General features: G+C 37.0%; 1 protein-coding gene across 2 annotated transcripts in view; it reads left to right on the top strand.

Annotated features, from left to right (window-relative positions):
- LOC137022555 (spectrin beta chain, non-erythrocytic 4-like) overlaps positions 1 to 21925 on the top strand; it is a 92311-nt gene that overhangs the window by 13944 nt on the left and 56442 nt on the right. For both annotated transcript variants that reach the window (XM_067388945.1, XM_067388946.1), the window contains exons 9-17: positions 1034 to 1151; positions 2514 to 2672; positions 2762 to 3064; positions 4061 to 4211; positions 5216 to 6086; positions 8799 to 8936; positions 12333 to 13089; positions 15938 to 16140; positions 19963 to 20053. In XM_067388945.1, coding sequence (XP_067245046.1) covers positions 1034 to 1151; positions 2514 to 2672; positions 2762 to 3064; positions 4061 to 4211; positions 5216 to 6086; positions 8799 to 8936; positions 12333 to 13089; positions 15938 to 16140; positions 19963 to 20053 — 2791 coding nt within the window. The remainder of the gene's footprint in view (positions 1 to 1033; positions 1152 to 2513; positions 2673 to 2761; positions 3065 to 4060; positions 4212 to 5215; positions 6087 to 8798; positions 8937 to 12332; positions 13090 to 15937; positions 16141 to 19962; positions 20054 to 21925) is intronic.

Raw genomic sequence — 21925 nt, forward strand, 5'->3', positions numbered from 1 at the left:
GGTCTTTTATAAAGTGAATTTTACATAAAAAGCTGTTTTTGTATAAAAACCTATTTTAAAAAAATATTTTTTAATTTATTTATATAAATTTAAAAAATATGATAAATCCTCCAAAAACTGTACAAACATGGAGTAAAAACATTAATAAACAGAGTAAAATTAAATGTTTTTTAAAAAAACAAGTATTTTGTTACAAAATTGCATTTTGTTGCCTGGGGTCTGTGGAGACCCCGAAGACCCTGAGTGTACTTCCCAAACGAAGACCGCACAAGGGTTAAGTGTGTAAAAAAAGCACTCTTAATTTCAACTAATTGCATTTAATATAAATTTAAATTTAATTGTAAATTATGTGCAATTAAGTGTCCGAAGACAATACATTTAGTTCATACTTAAGTATATTCTTTTAAAGTATATTATTTCCGTAATAAGTACTCTTCCAAAATAAAGTAAAGTGCACTTCTTTTTCACAAGGGTACTGCTGGTTATTGGCCATTAACCTTAGTTATTCAATGTCTGACCACACATAGTCTGTATTACCGTCATTTTTCTTGCTGCTTAACGTTCTGTCAAGAAAGTGTTTGCATATTCATATCGTGTACAAACAACTCTTGATGAAATTGAATGATTTCTGGTCGCAGACTGTCCGTCTGAACTCCCTTTTAGAATCAGACATTTGCATTTGAACATCAAAACTTCCCTCAGCTGATGTGCTAATGTTTATTGGATGCCTTTACTCTGTGCGTCATCATGTTTCTAAAGCTCTGAGTTAATTACATTAGTCCGTTTTGGACATCGCAATCAGGGAATGTGCTGAAACTTGGGAGAGCTGTTACTTTCAATGCGAGTAATGCAAGTTGTTTAACATCTACTGACCGAAGTTGCCGTACATTGATAGTCACATACAGTTTGTTATGTGGCAAGTATCTGTGCAGTTTTTAATGGAAACGCTCAGGGCGTCTTAGGAAAGGGATTTGTATGACAGATATAGTGCAGTTTGTGTGGTTATTTATGGTGTGGATTGGTGTTTTGCCAGATTCCAGGAGAAAGGGAACCTGGAGGTGCTGCTTTTCACCATCCAAAGTAAGCTCAGAGCTAACAATCAGAAGCCATATGTGCCTCATGACGGGAAACTTATCTCAGACATCAATAAGGTACGCTTAGTGAAACTGATTTTCAACTGGTTACAAAATCTGTATTTTGTATAACTAAAGCAGGGCTATGGAAGTTTGTTTCTGGCATGAAATAAAAAAAAGGTAATTGCGACTTTGTATCTCACAATTCTGACTTTTTATCTCACAATTTGCAGTTTTTATCTCATAATTCTGACTTTTTACTTTTTTTGCGAGATATAAACTCAAAATTGTGAGTTATAAAGTGAGAACTGCGTATAATAAAGTCAGAATTGTGTTATACAAAGTCAGAATTGCGAGTTTTAATGTCAGAATTGCGAGATATAAAGTCAGACTTGCAAGTTATAAAGTCAGAATTGCAAGTTATAAAGTCAGAACTGCGTGAAGTAAAGTCAGAATAGCGAGATTATAAAGTCAGAATAGCGATTTATAAAGTCAGAATTGCATAATATAAAGCCAGAATTGTTAGATATAAACTTGCAATTGCGTATTATAATGTCCAATTGTGAGGGAAAAGAGTTTATGTGCCATAATTCTGACTTTATAACTTGCAATTGCATGTTATAAAGTCAGAATTGCAAGATATAAACTCACAATTCTGAGAAAATTATGAGAAAAAAAGTCAGAATTGCGAGTTTATATCTTTTAATTCTGACTTTATAAGATGCATTTAAGAGTTTATATCTCACAATTCTAAGAAAAAGAGTTAGAATTTTGTGAAAAAAACTCGCAATTGCTAGAAAAAAGTCAGCATTGCGAGTTTATATCTTTTAATTCTGACTTTATAAGACGCATTTAAGAGTTTATATCTCACAATTCTAAGAAAAAGAGTTAGAATTTTGTGAAAAAAACTTGCAATTGCGAGAAAAAAGTCAGAATTGTGAGATAAAAAGTCGCAATTACCTTTTTTTATTTAGTGGTGGAAACAAGTGAAAATATATAAATAAGTATATACGTTTTTTTTTTGCTGCTTAATATTTTTCTGGAATCTGTGATTCATTTTTTCTTTAATGAATAGAAATTTAAAAACAAACAGCATTACTTTGAAATTGAAATCTTTTGTAACATTATAAATGCCTTTTTTTTTGCCTTTAAATCTTGCTGAATTAAAGTATTACTTTCTTCTGTTTTACTGTATTTTAATCAAATAAATGCAGCCTTGGTGAGCATAAAAGACTTCTTCCAAAAACATCTTAATTATTTGAATTTTTTGTATAATATTATCATTTTTGTTAAAATTATTAATGGAACTTATTGTTATTTTATTGTTAGCTATTCACATTTTAGATTTTTAATTTTGATATAATTAAAATTTGATAAAATTATATAATTTTTGACATTGTCCCACAGAATAATCCTTATATTTTGTTTGTCTCATGAAAGGCGTGGGAGAGACTAGAGAAGGCGGAGCACGAGAGGGGCGTGGCTCTTAGAAAAGAGCTGATTCGTCAGGAAAAGCTAGAACTTCTTGCTCAACGGTTCGATCATAAAACCACCATGAGGCAAGCTTGGCTAAACGAAAACCAGCGTCTCGTCTCACAGGTTTGGAGAATGGAAAAAATAAAAGTTGTGTACTGTATAAGATAAAACTGGTCAAATTTTGACTTAATCGGGTGCTGCGTTTTTCTCAGGATAACTTCGGCTATGACCTGCCAGCGGTAGAAGCTGCCATGAAGAAACACGAGGCGATCGAAGCAGACATCTTGTCATACGAAGAGCGCATCAGTGTCGTGGTGGAGCTGGCGACGGAGATGGAGTCAGAAGGATATTATGACATCCGTCGCATCTCGGCACGCAAAGAAAACATCCTCGGCCAGTGGACTCTCCTGAAGGAGCTAGTGGTGGGACGTAAAGCCCGTCTGGAGAAGAACCTCGCCCTGCAGAAGACCTTCCAAGAGATGGTCTACATGATCGATTGGATGGAGGAGATGCAAGTGGGTTGACTGCATCAATTTTAGTTGATTTGTGATTAAAAAAACATGAAAAACAAACTTCGCCTTTTTACATCAAGACAGTATAATCAAAATCTAATTCTATGTTTATGCCACTGTCCTGTATTAAAGGGTTAGTTCACCCAAAAATGAAAATAATGTCATTTGTTACTCACCATCATGCTGTTCCACACCCGTAAGACCTTCGTTCATCTTCAGAACACAAATCAAGATATTTTTGAGATACATTTCCTCTCTCAAGATCCATTAATGTACTAAAAACATATTTAAATCAGTTCATGTGAGTGCAGTGGTTCAATATTAATATTGTTAAGTCACGTGAATATTTTTGGTGTGCCAAAAAAAAACGAAATAACGACTTATATAGTGATGGCCGATTTCAAAACACTGCTTCATGAAGCTTCGGAGCGTTATGAATCTTTTGTGTCGAATCAGCAGTTCAGAGTGCCAAAGTCACGTGATTTCAGCAGTTTGGCGGTTTGACACGCGATCTGAATCATGATTCGACACACTGATTCATTTGTGCTCCGATGCTTCCTGAAGCAGTGTTTTGGCGTAAAGTCCACTCCTATGTAAAATGACGGCATAGTAACAACACTCTACTACAACAACTCTTCCTCTTCTCTAAAGCAGACCAACATGGCCTTGACCCCTTCACTGTGTGTTCTCGGGGGCGGGGTTTATGTAAATTTTGGGGTTAGTGATGTCACAAACCTGAGAAGAAGCTCGTTGTAGTCCCTACCAGCCGTTTGTTGAAGTCCTTCAACAGCGAATTCTTTAAATATCTCCCTTTGCATTGAACTTTGAGCGTTGTAACTTTGCAGACATTGTTTGTACTCTAACAGCAACATTACACACTAACTAAAGTTAAAAAAGTGAAATCATAATCAACCACCCCTTTAAAACATAAACAGCAGTAGTCATGGTGACACAATCAAACTCACATCTCTTGACCAAAGTGCTATATTCTCGCTCCAGGTTAAACTGCTATCTAAGGACTACGGTAAACATCTTCTTGAGGTGGAGGACATGCTCCAGAAACAAAGTTTACAGGAGGCTGACATCTCTATACAGGCAGAGAGAGTTCAAACCCTCAACACTGCAGCTCTCAAATTCACTACCATTGAAGGTGAGTGCATCTTAAAAGAGTAGCTTGATGACTATAGATTCAGAGACACTGTCTGGGGTCAAGACTTGATGGAGGATTGTGATATAAAGGTTTCTGGATCTGTTTTCACTGAGATGTCCAGAGACCTCTGCAGGGTAGAGTGTGTAAAATAGTAGGACATGAGGAACTTGCATAATGCTCCACAAGAGGGCTGTTGGGTTGCTGTCTATTCCGTATACACTAGGGTTAGAACTTTTTGACTATTTTTCAAATAAAAGATTTCCTGTAAATAAAAATCGATTAAGTTTTGCTTAAAAACAATGAAAAATGCCCTAATGTCCTAGTTCAAAAAAGAGATAAAAAACTGGAACAACCATATAACAAACCCTACTGCTTATAAGTAAGTAGCACTTCCGAAAGCTGTTTAGAACTTTCTGGAACTTTCTAGGTCTGTTGAGAGCTTTCTGGAATTCTGAAGAACACTCTAAATCTTGGTATACATTATATATTTGCCATCCATGTGATGCACTGTGTATTCTATCAGAACCAGCATTCACTTCTTGAGCAGTTTGAGCTACAGTAGCTCGTCTGTTGGATCGGACCACACGGACCAGCCTTCGCATCAATGAGCCTTGGCCGCCCATGACCCTGTCGCCGGTTCACCACTGTTCCTTCCTTGGAGCACTTTTGATAGATACCGACCACTGCAGACCGGGAACACCCCACAAGAGCTGCAGTTTTGGAGATGCTCTGACCCAGTCATCTAGCCATCACAATTTGGTCCTTGTCAAACTCACTCAAATTCTTACGCTTGCCCATTTTTCCTGCTTCTAACACATCAACTTTGAGGACAAAATGTTCACTTGCTGCCTAATATATCCACCCACTATATGTATAATCTATAAATTCATAAAAACATATGTAACACTTTCTTAATGGAGCTTATAAGTCAATCACAAGTCATTTTTTTTTTTATCTCATACAGTGAAATGCACCCTTTCTTCTTCTGTCTGTCTCTTGCTCAGGTTACCAGCCGTGTGACCCTCAGGTAATTTGTAACCGGGTCAACCATGTCAACACCTGCCTAGAAGAATTAAAGCAGCTGGCTGCAAAGCGCCGCTTGGAGCTGGAGGATTCACGTGAGCTTTGGGCCTTTTTCCAGGAGGTGGAGGAATCGGAGGCTTGGATCCGCGAGAAGACATCCATCTTGGCCACGCAGAGCTGCGGAAAAGACCTGAGCAGCGTCCTGCGACTGCTGCAGAAGCACAAAACTTTAGCTGGAGAGCTGTTGGCGAGGCGGGCGCTACTTCAGCAGACCATGAAGAAGGGCAAGCAGATCCTCACCCAGAAGAGCTTCGGTACTGCAGGAATACAAGAGAGACTAATGGAGGCCAAGGCCGAGTGGAAGAGACTGGAGGACCAGGCTGCACAGAGGCTGTGTAACCTACAGGAGGCGCTGGACTTTTTTCAGTTCAGCACAGAGACGGACGATCTTCTAGCTTGGCTACAGGACACTTACCGGCTTGTTTCTAGCGAGGACTTCGGACATGATGAGTACTCCACGCAATCTCTTCTTAAAAAGCACAGAGGTGTCCGAGAGAGTATTGATAAACACCGTGTACAAGTGGTGGGCCTTCGGAAACACATGGTTGCGCTGCCGTTGTATTATCGGGAGCTGGATGAGGTGCGAGCACGCATGTCAGAGACGGAGCAGCTCTACACAGAGGTGGCGGAAGTTGCCGTGTTGCGGCAGCAGTGGCTGCATGACGCGCTGGCTGTGTATCGCATGTTTAGTGAGGTGAACGCCTGCGAGGTGTGGATCGATGAGAAAGAGCAGTGGCTGAACCAAATAGAGGTTCCTGAGAGACTAGAGGACGTGGAGGTGATCGCACACAGGTAGGAGCAGGTGTTGCTTGTCTACACTGACCCCAAAAAATGTTAATGAATGTTACTGCATTAGATAACAAACGCATACTTTCACTTCTGTGAGCCATTTTTGCAACTCAGGCTCATTGGAAAAACTTGCCTGTGGGGAGAAATTGAGTCCCCCCTGGAATCGGGTCTCCTTTAGGAACCCAAGTGATCCCATTGGTGATCCCAAACTGACTTTTAATGGGTAGTATTTTTAGTGCCTGATTATAATTCCTGCAAAATCACATTATGATTTATATCATTTAAATGCATTATAATGAACATTAATGTCTTTTAATCTACAAGGTTCATATACTAGTATATAACTGAAGCTATAGGTTGTAAAATCAAGCATTTCTCGTTCTTACTGTTTTTTTAAGTTGGCTCATGTACTAGCATAGCTTACATCTACCTACCCGATTAGCCTGCTAGCTTAACTTATATTACATTATATTATATTAGGTATGTTTTTGCTTCCAATATCTGATTCCAGTTTGTTTTATTATGTAATACATAGGCATTCATTTTATATATCAAGCATGTTGTTTGTGTACTTAATGTACAAAAAATGCTGGGTTAAAAACAACCCAAGTTGGGTTGAAAATGGACAAACACAGCGATTGGGTTGTTTTAACCCAGCGGTTGGGTTAAATGTTTGCCCAACATGCTGGGCAGTTTTATTTAAACCAACTATTGTTTAAAAATTGCTATATGGCTAGCTTAAAATGAACCCAAAATAGTTGGGAAATTAAAAACCAGATGCAATTAGAGGCAACAATAATAGACAAAAGGTGAATGTTTATTAATAAGCTTTAATATTTTATTAATATAATTTTAATAGTTTAATAGTTTATTAATATAAACGTATTAATAAGCAATTTAATAAATGTTTATTGTTTAATAATTATTCATTGAACATTAATAAATGTTCATTTCCAACATACTTTGGGTTAATTTTAATTAAGCAATACAGTAATTTTTAAACAATAGTTGAGTTAAATAAAACTACCCAGCAGGTTGGGCAAACATTTAACTCTACCGCTGGGTTAAAACAACCCAATTGCTGGGTTTGTCCATTTTCAACCCAACTTGGGTTGTTTTTAACCCAGCATTTTTTAGAGTGTAATAAATGAAGGTTATAATTATTTAAGACACCATGATAACAACTTTTGATCCGAATGACAGCGGCCAGTGTTGCCAACTTACCGACTTTGTCACTAAATTTAGCGAATTTTCATTCAGACCCCATTAGTGACTTTTTTTTTCTTCAAAAAAGCACCTAGCAACAAATTTAGCAACTTTTTGGACTGCTAGTTAACATGTATACTTATAAAAATGACATAAAATATATAAACGAGAACAGCTTTATTAGACATTCAGCTATGTATGTATTATATTAAAAAACCCCTTTTATGTTTTGGAGTTCTCCTACAATAGGTTTACATGTGTTTTACAGGTTAAAAAACATTCATTTTCTCATAATATACACTGCACATCACCTCATTTCTCAAAGAGTCTGAAAATGGTTTGTTCAAGGATTCAGTCTCCCATAACCCCTCCTTTACGAGAGCTTCCTCTGATCTGATTGGTCAGATGGCCCAGTCTGTTGTGATTGGTCTGCCATTTACAGCGTGCGTCGGGAAAAAAAAAACGCTCATTACCATATCTGAATTTATATCAGCTCTGGATTTTTCATGATACACATTTATACAAATGATGGCGTCAATTATCCAATATTAATTCTAACGCCAGTCCACTGAAAACATGACTTATCGACATGTCGACAACACAAACCAAAGTTTAGACCTCGTTCACGGGCAGCCAGTGAAGACCATGGGCTTTTATTATGCAAATGTGTTACTTTGTTGCATACTGTAGGTATGAAACAGGATGTGACCGCTATTTTACACACTGCATGAAAGGTAATATTCAAAAAAGCATAATAGGGGCATTTTAAAATACAGTATGTGAGCACAGATTTGGAGAGAAAACAGATGCAAAGTGCCGATATTAGGCAGAATGCAAATACGAGGGTGATGACGTCAAGAATATGCGCATAACATCGTCTAGCGACTTTTTGAGCAGCCTTTGGTGGTGACGTTTCTGCAAATTATATTACATTTTTTTCATGTTTCTTGACACTTTCGAAGTGAAATGTCCAGTGAGTATCACTAAATGTGCGTTCAGTTTGATCCGACACAGATGAATGTGAATCTGGAAACGTTTTATTATGTTGGTTGTTGTACGTATCACAGCAGTTCAGAAAAGAAATATCCGGTGAGTGGCACTAAAAGATTAATGCTCTTTGAAAAACCCAGCACCTATTTTAAACACTGCCCTGAATGTAACTGATAGTGTTAACAAAAGCAAATGTGAAATAAAAACGCATTTGATGCCATGTTATCAGGCTTCAACATGTCTTTTAGCTCTTTTATTGTGACTCACATTTCAGGGGACTTGTACCCAATTGATGCATGTCACAAGTGCAGTGCTGTACCAGCAAATTTACTACGTTGGAAAAGCCATACCATGGAGCTGATTATGTGATGCAAACATCAACATGTATTAGTTTACAAATCATGCTCTCTGGTGAAAGTGTTCTGTGGTCATCATAACATAGTATTGTGCAAGGAATCGTGTGAAAATCATTCTTTATTAATCAATCTATATCTGTGAAGTAATTTCTCTGCATTTTAGGTTTGAGAGCTTGGACCAGGAGATGAACAGCCTGATGGGAAGGATCCTAGATGTTAATCAGATCGTCCAGCAGCTTTTAGACAGCGGTCACCCCAGTTCCACTGAAGTCAGAGGCTGTCAAGATCACTTAAACAGCAGGTAACTCCACATCACATGTACAGTTTGTGTGACGTATAACATTAGGCTCGGTTTTAATGTCAAATACACCCATAACCAAAGCTGCTAAAAAGTGGGTGGGAACAGTTGGACTCGAACCAAAAATGCACTATTTATTAAAGGGATAGTTCACCCAAAAATGAAAATTTGATGTTTATCTGCTTACCTCCAGGGCATCCAAGATGTAGGTGACTTTTTTTCTTCAGTCGAACGCAAATTATGATTTTTAACTGCAACCGCTGCCGTCTGTCAGTCAAATAATAGCAGTGATTGGGAACTTGAACAATAAGAGTCGAAAAAACTTCCATAGACAAATCCAAATTAAACCCTGCGGCTCGTGACGACACATTAATGTCCTAAGACACGAAACGATCGGTTTGTGCGAGAAACCGAACAGTATTTATATCATTTTTTACCTCTAATACACCACTATGTCCAACTTCGTTCAGCTTCCTGTTAGTGAGGTCAAAAAACGCGTTCTGGTGACGGAAGTGATGTCTCGCCTATATACTTCAATGAGCGCGAGACTTCCGTTGTCAGAGCGCGATCCGACCTCACTAACAGGAAGCTGAACGAAGTTGGACATAGTGGTGTATTAGAGGTAAAAAAATGATATAAATACTGTTCGGTTTCTCGCACAAACCGATCGTTTTGTGTCTTAGGACATCAATGTGCCGCCACGAGCCGCAGGGTTTCATTTGGATTTGTCTATGGAAGTTTTTTCGACTCTTATTGTTCAAGTTCCCAATCACTGCTATTATTTGACTGACAGACGGCAGCGGTTGCAGTTAAAAATCATAATTTGCGTTCGACTGAAGAAAAAAAGTCACCTACATCTTGGATGCGCTGGGGGTAAGCAGATAAACATCAAATTTTCATTTTTGGGTGAACTATCCCTTTAATGCAAATTAATTATTCAACATCATAATTTTCTATTCAAATATCTCTGGCCAATTTCTTTTACTAGTGTTTCATTATTCTGATTATTATTTGCTTCCATTTTTAAAAAAAATTTTTTCATCCAGAAAGGCCTGTTTCTGATACTGCTGTTGTTCATCACTTTTAACACACAGCTCTACATGAGCGTCTTTAGAAAATGGGCTGCTGCTTTCACAAGCTTTCACTGAAACTGGCAAGCTGTGACGTATGTGTGAAAAACTCCAGTGATCCGTTTTAGACCGACCTTGGCATAAATAGCTTTTCTCAGTGTGCTGCCATCTGCTTTGACTGCCACATACAAGGCGCGCCTGACCCGGCTCAAAACAGAGCACTATGGGCCGTACACAAACACATTCACAGTTTTTGTGTTCTTCATTATATAATGCCACGGTGTATTTCAAAGAATGTTTCATTGAAAGCGTGTTCTGTAGTTCCTGTGTGTTTGATTTGTGATGTTGGGTCTCCGGTCTTGAACTGTGGCCCAGTGGTGCTCCCTTGGACTGTTTTTTGTGTGTTTGTGTGGGTGGGTCCTTGATCTGTGTGTGTGTTACCCATAAACTGAGAATGATTCAGACTGAGTCATGTTTTCTGGAAACGAGTCATTTCTATTATCTGTCATTCTAGCCATACTCTAGATTGCCAAGTGGAATGAAACAGAATGATATAAATATGAACTTAACAATGGGATATTGGGACAGATTTTGTATGCAAAGCTGTTCTGAATTAATACATTCGCCTGTGAAAAAGAAGTACACTTTAGAATACATTTAATACAAGTACTTTAAAAGCATATACTTAAGTGTGAACTGAATATAATGTTTTCTGACACTTAATTGCATTTACATTTGAGCAAAAATATATTAGAGTTTGAATTTATATGAAATGCAGTTAGTGAAACTTACGAGTGTTTTTGGACCCACTTAAGTAGCATTTAAGTACATCAAAACATGTAATTTCATAATTACTGCCTTGCGCTGACAAGCATTTATGGTAAAATATGGTATGCTAAAATTTACTGTAATGTAATTTCTATTGAAACTTGCATATCATGTATTAAAATTATATTTTTAATTACACATATGTAATGAAGAAGTGTACATTTAAAATATATTAACTTTAAATGTATAATAAATTACACTACAGTGAATGAAAATGATAATCAAGTATTTTACATGTGCTTTAGTATGTTAATCAACACCAAAATAAGTGTACTTCTTTAAAGCAGGACAAAATATTCTCTAAAACATAGTGATTTAATGTACTAAAACGTTTTAATTTGACATCATTACAAAGTGCACTTTAAATCAATGTATAAGGTACATTTTATACAGTATTTAATAGGGCAATTTTATAGTATAATTGAGATACTATTACAGTATAGTTATTTTTCAATATTTTGAATAGTTTTTAATTTTGCATTCTGTTTTTGTTTCAATTTGAGTGATTTTGTAGTGTTTTTTGTCATTTTATTAGTTGTTTTTTAATGTATATATAAAATAGTTGGTCATTTTTATTTCATTTTTTTTTTTTTTTTTTAGTTATTTTAGTACATAAAGTTAAGCTAAATGCGAATGAAAATCCTTTGGATTTTATTATATTTTATTTTATTATATACATTATATTATATTATATACAGTAAACCAAAAATTATTTAGACATTTTAGATATTTTTGATATATTTTTACTAGTGGGTGCAGGACACTATATTTCATTTATGTAAGTGAGGATAGCAAAATAAAGTAAACTGTGACCTATTATACCCAAAAATTCTTCATACAGTGGACTACCAGTAAAATTTATAAAAATTCAGAACCAAAAATTATTCAGACACTTTGACATGACCATGTTTTGCTTAAGTGTTATATGACATAATTAAGATTATTTTTTTCTAACACAGTTTAACTCTGAGATCCTGTCAGATTTTATTACCTTTTTTTTTTACTATAGTGAATAAACTGAATTAATGAATGAAATGTTCAAGGTGTCTGAATACATTTAGGTTTGACTGTGTGTGTGTGTGTGTGTGAGAGTGTGTGTGTGTGTATATATATATATATATATATATATATATATATATATATATATATATATATATATATATATATATATATATATATACTGTATAGATAGATAGATAGATAGATAGATAGATAGATAGATAGATAGATAGATAGATAGATAGATAGATAGATAGATAGATAGATAGATAGATAGATAGATGCGAACACTGAGTAATCAATATTGTGAGGCCATTTTCTCAGAAGAAAAAAGCTGTACATTTTACATGCACTTATGAATGAAAAAAGCTAATGTAAGCATTTAGGAGTGTACTAGTGTATTGATGACCTCATAGATATCAAAGATCAGTGTTTAAAGAGTCTTTAAACTCATTGATCAAATTAACAACAGGCTAAATTGTTTTCTTTTTGCACATCACAGGTGGAACCGCATCGTTGAGCTGGTCGAGCAGAAGAAAGATCACCTGGACTCAGTCCTGCGCATCCAGAACTACTTGCTGGAATGCACGGAAATCAAGTCCCAGATTCAGGACAAACGGAAAGCCATAGATGCCACGCAATATGTGGGCAGTGACCTGGGCAGCGTTCTGGCCCTGCAGCGCCGTCTCTCCACCATGGAGGGAGCTCTAGCAGTTCTTGAGCCCAAGCTCCTTCGCCTTCAGGAGGATGCGGAAGAGCTTGCCACATCCCATCCGGACAAGGCCGTGGACATCCTGGTTCCCTTTGAGGGCATCAGCGTGGAGTGGGAGGAACTAAAGCGTACGTTGCAAGGCTGCGAGGACTCTTTAACCGTTGCTGGCCGTTTGCAACAGTTCATCCAAGACTTGGATTCCTTTCTCACCTGGTTGGTGCAGACTCAAACAGCTGCTGCTTCCGATGAACTTCCCAATGCTTTAGAGGACGCAGAACGGCTAATAAACCAACACGCCGCGCTGAAGGAGGAGATCGGAAGGTATGAAGAGGATTACGAGCGTCTGCAGGCTGTGAATGAGCTTTTGGAGTCCGAGGAAGCGCCGCTGCCTCACGGAGCTCTGCAGCAGTGGCTGCACAAGCTGGATGTGGGCTGGAACAAGCTGCTGGAGATGTGGGAGAGCAGGAGGGAGGTGTTGGTGCAAGCTCACATCTTCCATCTCTTCCTGAGGGACGTCAAGCAGGCTGAGGCTTTCCTCAATAACCAGGTGAAGCCCCTCACACCTCTTTATGTCAGTTACACTGTTCAAATTTAGAGATTTTTTCCCACTCTTTCATAGCTGAGAAATCTGAAAGGTCTCATTTATGCTTCTTAACAATTTTTTTGGTGATACATTTTTTTCCAGAATTCTTTGATGTGCAGAATGTTCAAAAGAGCATTTATTTGAAATAGACATCTTTTGTAACAGTAAAAATGTCTTTACTGTCACATTTAAAGGTGCTAAAGAGGATGTTTTGTTTTATACATTTTTGCAATATTACTTGAAACTGTCTTTACTAACTGATAAAAGACTATTTATTAGGTGCACTGAAAGGAATAATATTAATATACATCATCTGCGCACGAGGTAGGGACTTAAAAACATCAGCCAATCGTTTACGCGATCATCGTGTAAACGATTGGCCCTCTGGCTTGTCAATCACTGCCATTGTGAGAGATGTGCGCGGATTGTCCCTCTGGCTTGTCAATTACTGCCATGACGTTCCTTGTGAGAGACGTGCGCGGCTGCGCGCTCTAGTAACTTTCCACACTCTACATGCGCTGCATGCAATGTTTTTGTCAGGAGTAACAACTGCAGATTATGAGTTACCTGCGGTGAGTCCGACATAATGAATCCACTAAGTGTGTGCGCGGCTTAACGATTGTAAGGCCGATTATGAATGTAAATTGATACTTATGACTGATCGCGCTCAAACGCGTCCAGTCAGAGCCAGTTGCGTTCAGTCTGTGATTACAGTCGGTGTTCAAATTCCATGTGAAAGTACATAAATCTGCTTCAGGAGCAGGAAACTATCGCTGTATGTTGAGCATAGTCCGAATGTTTTAGCTAGTCATTAAATGTGTGCCCGGCTTAACAACACAGCGAATGCCGGTGGTAAACAAACACTCGTGCACGAGTTTTGGGAGGCGTTCACTTGAAAAACTCAAAAACTCAGTCGACGAAAACATCCTCTGTACCACCTTTAATGTGTACTTGCTGAATAAATGTCTTAAAGGGATAGTTCACCCAAAAATTAACATTTTCCCACTAATAATTTTATTCATCCTCAAACCATCCTAGGTGTATATGACTTTCTTCTTTTAGACAAACACAGTCGGAGTTATATTAAAAAATATTCTGGGTCTTCCATGCTTTATAATAGGAGCGAGTGGTACCCTAAACTTTGAAACCCAAAAAAGAGCATCCATCCATCATAAAGGCCCCGAAGATGTGACATCATTTTGAATAAAATCAGGCCGAAATTATTTTAATTTGTAATAACATTTCTCAATATTGCTGTTGCTGTATTTTTGATCAAATAAATGCAGTCTTGGTTAGCATAAGAGACTTTTTTTTCAAAAAACATTTAAAAATCGGAATTATTCCAAACTTTTAAACAAATTGTTGGAAAATTGACAGGACAGAAGAGAGGTTAAATACAGTTAAGTTTAATTACCAGATTTGTCTAAAATGTTTCTCATACAATATATATATTTTAATTTATTAAATTTAACGGAGGTAATTTAGTATTCTGACGAGAATTTTTTGAAGTCTCATACTTTATACAATAGAATTTGATATCTTGGCAAATCTGAGCACAGTTTGATACTTCTGAAACTGGGGTGAACGAGCGATCACAACATGGCAAGTTTCAATACTGCCATCTGTGCTTAGTGTAAACCAGTTCACCCTCGGAAATGAGGAAAAACTGAGGGAAAAGTCAAATGCAAAAAAGAAAAAAAAAGTGAAATCAAAATTAAAAAATGTCTTCATTTGCTCTCCTTTAGATCTCATTGCTGAAACAAATGATATATTAAAGGGCTTCATGTATGACTTTTATTTTCTGTGGATTAGAAATAGCTGACCATTAGGAGACAAGAACTGATCTGACTGATGTTTTTGGGGTCACATTTTTAAATGTCAGGGGCATCCGGGCAGTTTAAGGTCATTGCTCAGTTCTTATTCTGAGACATTTGCTGCTTTTTATGTCGGGTCATCACTTCATAAAAATATATTAAATGCAGTTTAAATGTCAGAGGACATGCATTTCCTCAACCCCGTCTGGGTGTATATTAGAAGCTGTGTCTATTCTGGTTTGCTAAAAGCCCAGAGTTGCTTACTGTCGCCAGCGGGCACAGAATAAGAGCCATCTGAATCCACACTTTAATACATGCCATCGAGCATGAACTGGTTTGCGCTAAACACACATGGCAGTGGCATTCATTGGCCTCTTTTCTTTTCCTTAAGAATGTTTGAGCTTCACCTTTCTATGCAAAAACACTGTAAGGACAACTAAACCGATTGCAATTATGGTTTTAAAGGATTAGTTCACTTCATAATTAAAATTTCTTGATAATTTACTCACCCTCATGTCATCCAAGATGTTAATGTCTTTCTTCGGTTGAAAAGAAATGAAGGTTTTTGAGGAAAACATTCCAGGATTTTTCTCCATATAGTAGACTTCTCTGGAGTTCAATGGGTTGAAGGTCCAAATGTCATTTTCAGTGCAGCTTCAAAGAGCTCTACATGATCCCAGATGAGGAATAAGAGTCTTATCTAGCTAAACGATTGGTCATTTTCTTAAAAAAGTAAATGCTCGTCCTGCACTGCTCTGCGATGCACCACGCATTACATAATCACATTGGAAAGTTCATTATAAATTTACAGCTTTGGATGAAAACATAGCTACAGAAGGATATGGGAGCATTGAAATTGTTTCAAAGTGTTTATTATTGCAGTACCACCAACGGCTTGCCATTTGCCATGATTATGGATTTGCTTTTAGTGTAATTGATCTGGCCTCATTTTAGATGCTTCCTGTATATTTGACCCTATCCTTCTCTCCTCTCCTCAGGAGTCAGCGTTGGCCCATGTAGAGCTCCCAACCACAGTGGAGACTGTGGAGGCAGCCATCAAAAAGCACAAGGACTTTACCACCACCATGGAGCTCAACCTGCACCGCATTAAAGCCGTCATAGAGGCGGGAGAGAGCCTCATCAGTCAGAACAACATCTATTCAGAGCGTATCAGAGAGAGAGTGGATCTACTTGCTAACAGGTCACAACTAAACCCCTATAATGATATTTAAACCCTGTAGAGCTGGATCATTCTTAGGAAACAGTGCCATTTGTGCCTGAAACATCCAGGATATTTTTCTATTATTTCATTGTAAAACATTAGTGCTTTATTTATGAAATCATATTTCCCATGTCTGGTCAAGTCCAGTAACCTCCAATATTAGAATTAGTGGTCAATAAATATGTTTTTTTCAATGGTTGATTCTCCCAATCATAATATGTATTAATAATCAATGACATTTCTATTTTAAAAGATATGTATTTACAAATAATTTAAATGTTTTGGGGTAAAACTGTCCCTATAAGTATATTTTTAAAAAGCTGTACTTGCAGATAATATAACATTAATGAAATAAAAGGCCACAAACGTGCACTCAAAAGGAGTACACTTTATATACAGTTTCTTAACGCACTTAAGTACACTTTTCCAAAGTGCATTTTGTAATATTGTCAAATTAAAAGTGTCCGAAAACATGACATTCGGTTTGCATTTAAGTATATATTCTTTTAATGTTTATTTGGGAAATTATGCCATTTTTGTTTGTGTATCCTATCTAATCTACATTTTACATTTTTTTAAATTACAACGAAATGGTGATGAGTAGAAAAATTGGTGAATTTTCAGATGAAAAAAACATTTTTCTTTTTCATCACATATAAAAACATTGTTTTTTGACTTTATCAAATAAGATGACTAAACTTAGTATACTGTTAATTATATCGTAGTATGGCTGGACGATAAAACGACAACAATAATTATCGCAATATATTTCCCTCAATAAAATTAGAACAAAAGTTTGATCAGTGTTATAATAATGCAATATAATGTTTATGCACTATGCAAATAATGCTGCACATGCATGTTGCAGGCCGTCGCACTGGTGCCAATAGTATTGGATACCAATTTTCCTGATAAGCACTGCCATTTCTGTTGCGTATGAGAAACATTAGCATTAAACAGCAAACACGGCAAAATGCTTGTTTGAACCGTGCCAAACGGACCATTTATGAGCTCTGCTCAAAACACACCGCAGCGTAAGCTTAGAGTGAATGCGTTTACTTGCTGACTGCCTCGATCACATGACCAGTAAACAGCGCTGTGAGATCCAGTGAAAAGTGTTCAAGTTTGGTGCAGAGTTCTCCCATACAAACCACAAATCAAATGCCTTGTTGCGATTTCAACTAGTTTAAAGCCAGATGAAACAGCACTGACATTCTCACGCGGAAAACAGGAGAAACACTGAGCCACAGCAATATAGTTATAAGGCTTTTCAATCCACAAATCACCAACATTTACCATGGATTTACTCTAATAATTTTTATTAAAGGTGCCCTAGAATTAAAAATTTAATTTACCTGGGCATAGTTAAATAACAAGAGTTCAGTACATGGAAATGACATACAGTGAGTCTCAAACTCCATTGTTTCCTCCTTATATAAATCTCATTTGTTTAAAAGACCTCCGAAGAACGGGCAAATCTCAACATAATACCGACTATAACGTAACAGTCGGGATCATTAATATGTACGCCCCCAATATTTGCATATGCCAGTCCATGTTCAAGGCATTAGACAAGGGCAGTCAGTATTAACGTCTGGATCTGTGCACAGCTGAATCATCAGACTAGGTAAGCAAGCAAGAACAACAGCGAAAAATGGCAGATGGAGCAATAATAACTGACATGATCCATGATAACATGATATTTTTAGTGATATTTGTAAATTGTCTTTCTAAATGTTTCGTTAGCATGTTGCTAATGTACTGTTAAATGTGGTTAAAGTTACCATCGTTTCTTACTGTATTCACGGAGACAAGAGCCGTCGCTATTTTCATTTTTAAACACTTGCAGTCTGTATAATGCATAAACACAACTTCATTCTTTATAAATCTCTCCAACAGTGTAGCATTAGCTGTTAGCCACGCGGAGCATACTATCAAACTCATTCAGAATCAAATGTAAACATCCAAATAAATACAATACTCACATAATCCAATGTATGCGTGCAGTATGCATGACGAACACTTTGTAAAGATCCATTTTGAGGGTTATATTAGCTGTGTGAAGTTTGTTTATGCAATGATAGAGTCGAGAGCTCGGGAGGGGGCGGAGAGCGTGAGCAATTAAAGGGGCCGCAGCCTGAATCGGTGCATTTCTAATTATACCCCAAAATAGGCAGTTAAAAAATGTATTAAAACAAATCTATGGGGTATTTTGAGCTGAAACTTCACAGACACATTCAGGGGACACCTTAGACTTATATTACATCTTGTAAAAAAACGTTCAATGGCACCTTTAAGCTATAGCAGTTTTTGTATATTTGTATTATACTATATGTCTTTAGGCTACTGTTTTTAATAACAAATTACCACAGAAACAATATAGTTACTTTTTTACCATAGTAGTGAGTTACAATGTGTGATTTTACCTGTGGTTAACATGATCCAAATACTGTGGAAGACCTTAAGGGGATTTTACCCTTTATAAATGAGTTCTTTACAATTTTTACAGATGTTACTGTTTCTGTTAATGAACATAAATTTACATCTGAATCCCAACTCAAGCCCAACTCCCATTTCTAAGAGACAAAACATGTAATATTAATTTGTAAAGTGTTTGTCTTGTTCTAATGAGAAAACCACAATTAAATGGTTAGTTCACCCAAAAATTAAAATTTGTCATTAATTCCTCACCCTCTTGTCGTTCCAAACCCGTAAGACTTTCGCTCATCTTCGGAACACAAATGAAGATCTTTCTGCAGAAATATGAGAGATTTCTGTCCCTCCATTGTTAGCTGACGCACTTTGATGCTTTAACAAGAGAATAAAAGCCTAAATTAAATCTGTTAATCATATAAAGCGATCGTGTCTCCAGAAAATTTGGACTAAACCGCTCGAATTACATGGATTAGTTTTACGAACTCTGATGCTTCAGAGAGTTCATAAAAAGTGTCAGTTGTGTAGCTATTAATGGAGGGACAGAAAGCTCTCAGATTTAATCAAAAATATCTTCATTTGTGTTGCAAAGATGAACGAAAGTCTTACAGGTTTGGAATGACATGAAGGTGAGTAAATGATGACAGAAATGTTTTTGGTGTGTACTAACCCTTTACTCTCTGGTTTCTACAGCACATTTTTCACTCAGGAGCAAAACCTGCCTTTAAACTTGAAAGAAATAAAGATTTCACATTAATCGTGATAATTATTGATATCGACTGATGTGAAAATTTTTTATTGTGATCATTTTTTTTTTTTGGTCATATCGCCCAGCCCTAATCCATAGTATGTCATAGGGACATAAATGATTCAGAAATGGCACCATTTCTTGAAAATGACCTAGTTGTTGTATTATGTTCAACTGTTTTTCACTCTTCTTTATGTCAAAACCTCTATTCTGTTATCACTTAGCATTTGTTGCTCTTTCATTGTAAAAGCAGTGCTGTTGTTCCTCTAAGACGACCCACCACCTGACGTCTGTATCTGCCCTCCATTTCACCATTATTGACCAGGCAGCTGCTCCTATAGACAGCATTGAATTTAAAATGTTTTTCCATAGAGGCATAACAAAGAAACTCACTGAGAATCCACAGTCACTGATCTGAATGCAGTCTCGGTGAGAAGCGTGAAATTGGATTTCGAAGCGCATTTGTATATGGAATCTGTTACGGCACAGTCTACCTTCTGTTTTAAACAGAGACTCCGCTATAAAACACTGTTACAATTGATTGATAATAGTTTCTTATTCGTTTAGCACAAATAATAAAAGTGTTTCTGATCGTTTCTGTATTTATGTGCCACTCACAGAGGGAACCAGAACCGTGAACACGCTAAGCAGTGGCTTCATAAACTCAATGACCAGTGGGAGCTCCAGAGGTTTCTACAAGACTGCCACGAGGTAGGATGAGTGCCAACCGAGCACAAACAATAAAATCTGTCTCTTACTTTGCCTTTGCTTTAGAAAAATGTGTGAATCTTGTGTGAGAGATGATTTTTGAACGAAAAAGATGTTTGCCTCTGTAAGTAAATGATCAGTTTGCACAGTCGAGTGTGGATGCACCACAGTGCAGGTTTATGAAAGGTTTTTGAAAGAAAGAAAGTATTTCTTGCAAGTAGCATAACAATATAATGCTCTTACAGAGTGTCCTAACCAAATGCAATGTCATAGTGATATGTTTTATGTTTTTTTGTTTTTCTAACTGGTCGAGATAGTCAAGCCACAGGACATTTTAATGTTCACTTGGTTTTAATTACAGTGGCATCATTCTGTGTAATCCCGCCCACAGTGACATTTCATTGGTCCAAAATCCTGCTCCATGTGTTTGCATATTAAACATCAGATATATTGACTGTGATTGGCACAGACTTCAGTGTGGAGAAATTGTTGAAATTTTGCTGACCCTTGTGAGAACGAAGTGCACTTAATTCTATTGAATGTGCACTTGGAGTGTGTTTTAAATCTGAAAAGAATATTAAAAAGCTGTACTTACAGATGATATAATATTAATAGAAAAAAAAATCCCACTTAAGTGTACTTAAAGAGAGTAGACTTTCGTGACTGTTTCTTAACACAGTTAAAGCTGCAGTCGGTAACTTTTTTTGGATAAAAGTTATCCAGAATTATCCGAAATCAATTTTTGAGCAAGTACATAACCAGCCAGTGTTCAAAACTATCTCCTTACCACAGTCCGATTCACAACGGTAAGCTTGTAATAATGTTTTATAATTCGAGTGGTACTGGTGGGTTTCTACTGGAAATTCAAGCATGCAGCCGTTCGTCTTTGCGTCGATACGTCCCGTCTGTTGACATAAAGAACAAGTCCGGGCTAGTAGGCTATATTATTTGAGGATGCTGCAGGTGACGGATCACTTATAGCCTTTTCTCGCAGCAATAATGAATTTATCATTTTGATGGTGGATTGTATGGTATGACAAATGGACAATTAGAGATTAGACTGTACATTAGACTATTAAATACACAGCCACGCAATGCTGATGTTGTTAACTTTAACAATTTGAGAAAAAAGTATAACAACAATAATAATAATAATTTGCACATTTTCATGTGATATGAGCTAAGCGATCGTTAGATTTAATCAACATTGATAACGTGATTTATTGTAATGCTTTTTTTTTGGGCACAACCCATGTAAAGATGATAATTCCACAAATAACTGCAATTGCCGGTTTTGAACAGAGATGGCGACATAGAGGCAAAACTTACAGAACTGCAGCTTTAAGTACACTTTTAACCACTTTGTAATACTTAAAAATACTTTAAAGTACATTTTCAAACATTGTTTTATTCATCTTTTTTCATGATTTAAAGTGCACATTTATTTGATGTGTTGACTAACATACTAAAGAGAGTAGACTTTCACGATTGTTTCTTAACACAGTTAAAGCTGCAGTCCGTAACTTTGTTTGGTTAAAAATTTTCAAAAATCAATTTTTGAGCAAGTACATAACCAGCCAGTGTCCGTGGATGAGACGTTAAACCGAGGTCCTGACTCTCTGTGGTCGTTAAAAATCCCGGGATGTCCTTCGAAAAGAGTAGGGGTGTAACCCCGACATCCTGGCCAAATTTGCCCATTGGCCTTCTAATCATCCCCATACATTGACTGGCTTCATCACTCTGTCTCCTCTCTACCAATAAGCTGGTGTGTGGTGGGCGTTCTGGCGCAATATGGCTGTCGTCGCATCATCCAGGTGGATGCTGCACATTGGGGTGGTTGAGGAGATTCCCTTTTCCGTATTTAAAGCGCTTTGA

This window comes from Chanodichthys erythropterus, chromosome 7, assembly GCF_024489055.1.
Source record: "Chanodichthys erythropterus isolate Z2021 chromosome 7, ASM2448905v1, whole genome shotgun sequence".
NCBI classification, from domain to species: Eukaryota; Metazoa; Chordata; class Actinopteri; order Cypriniformes; family Xenocyprididae; genus Chanodichthys; species Chanodichthys erythropterus.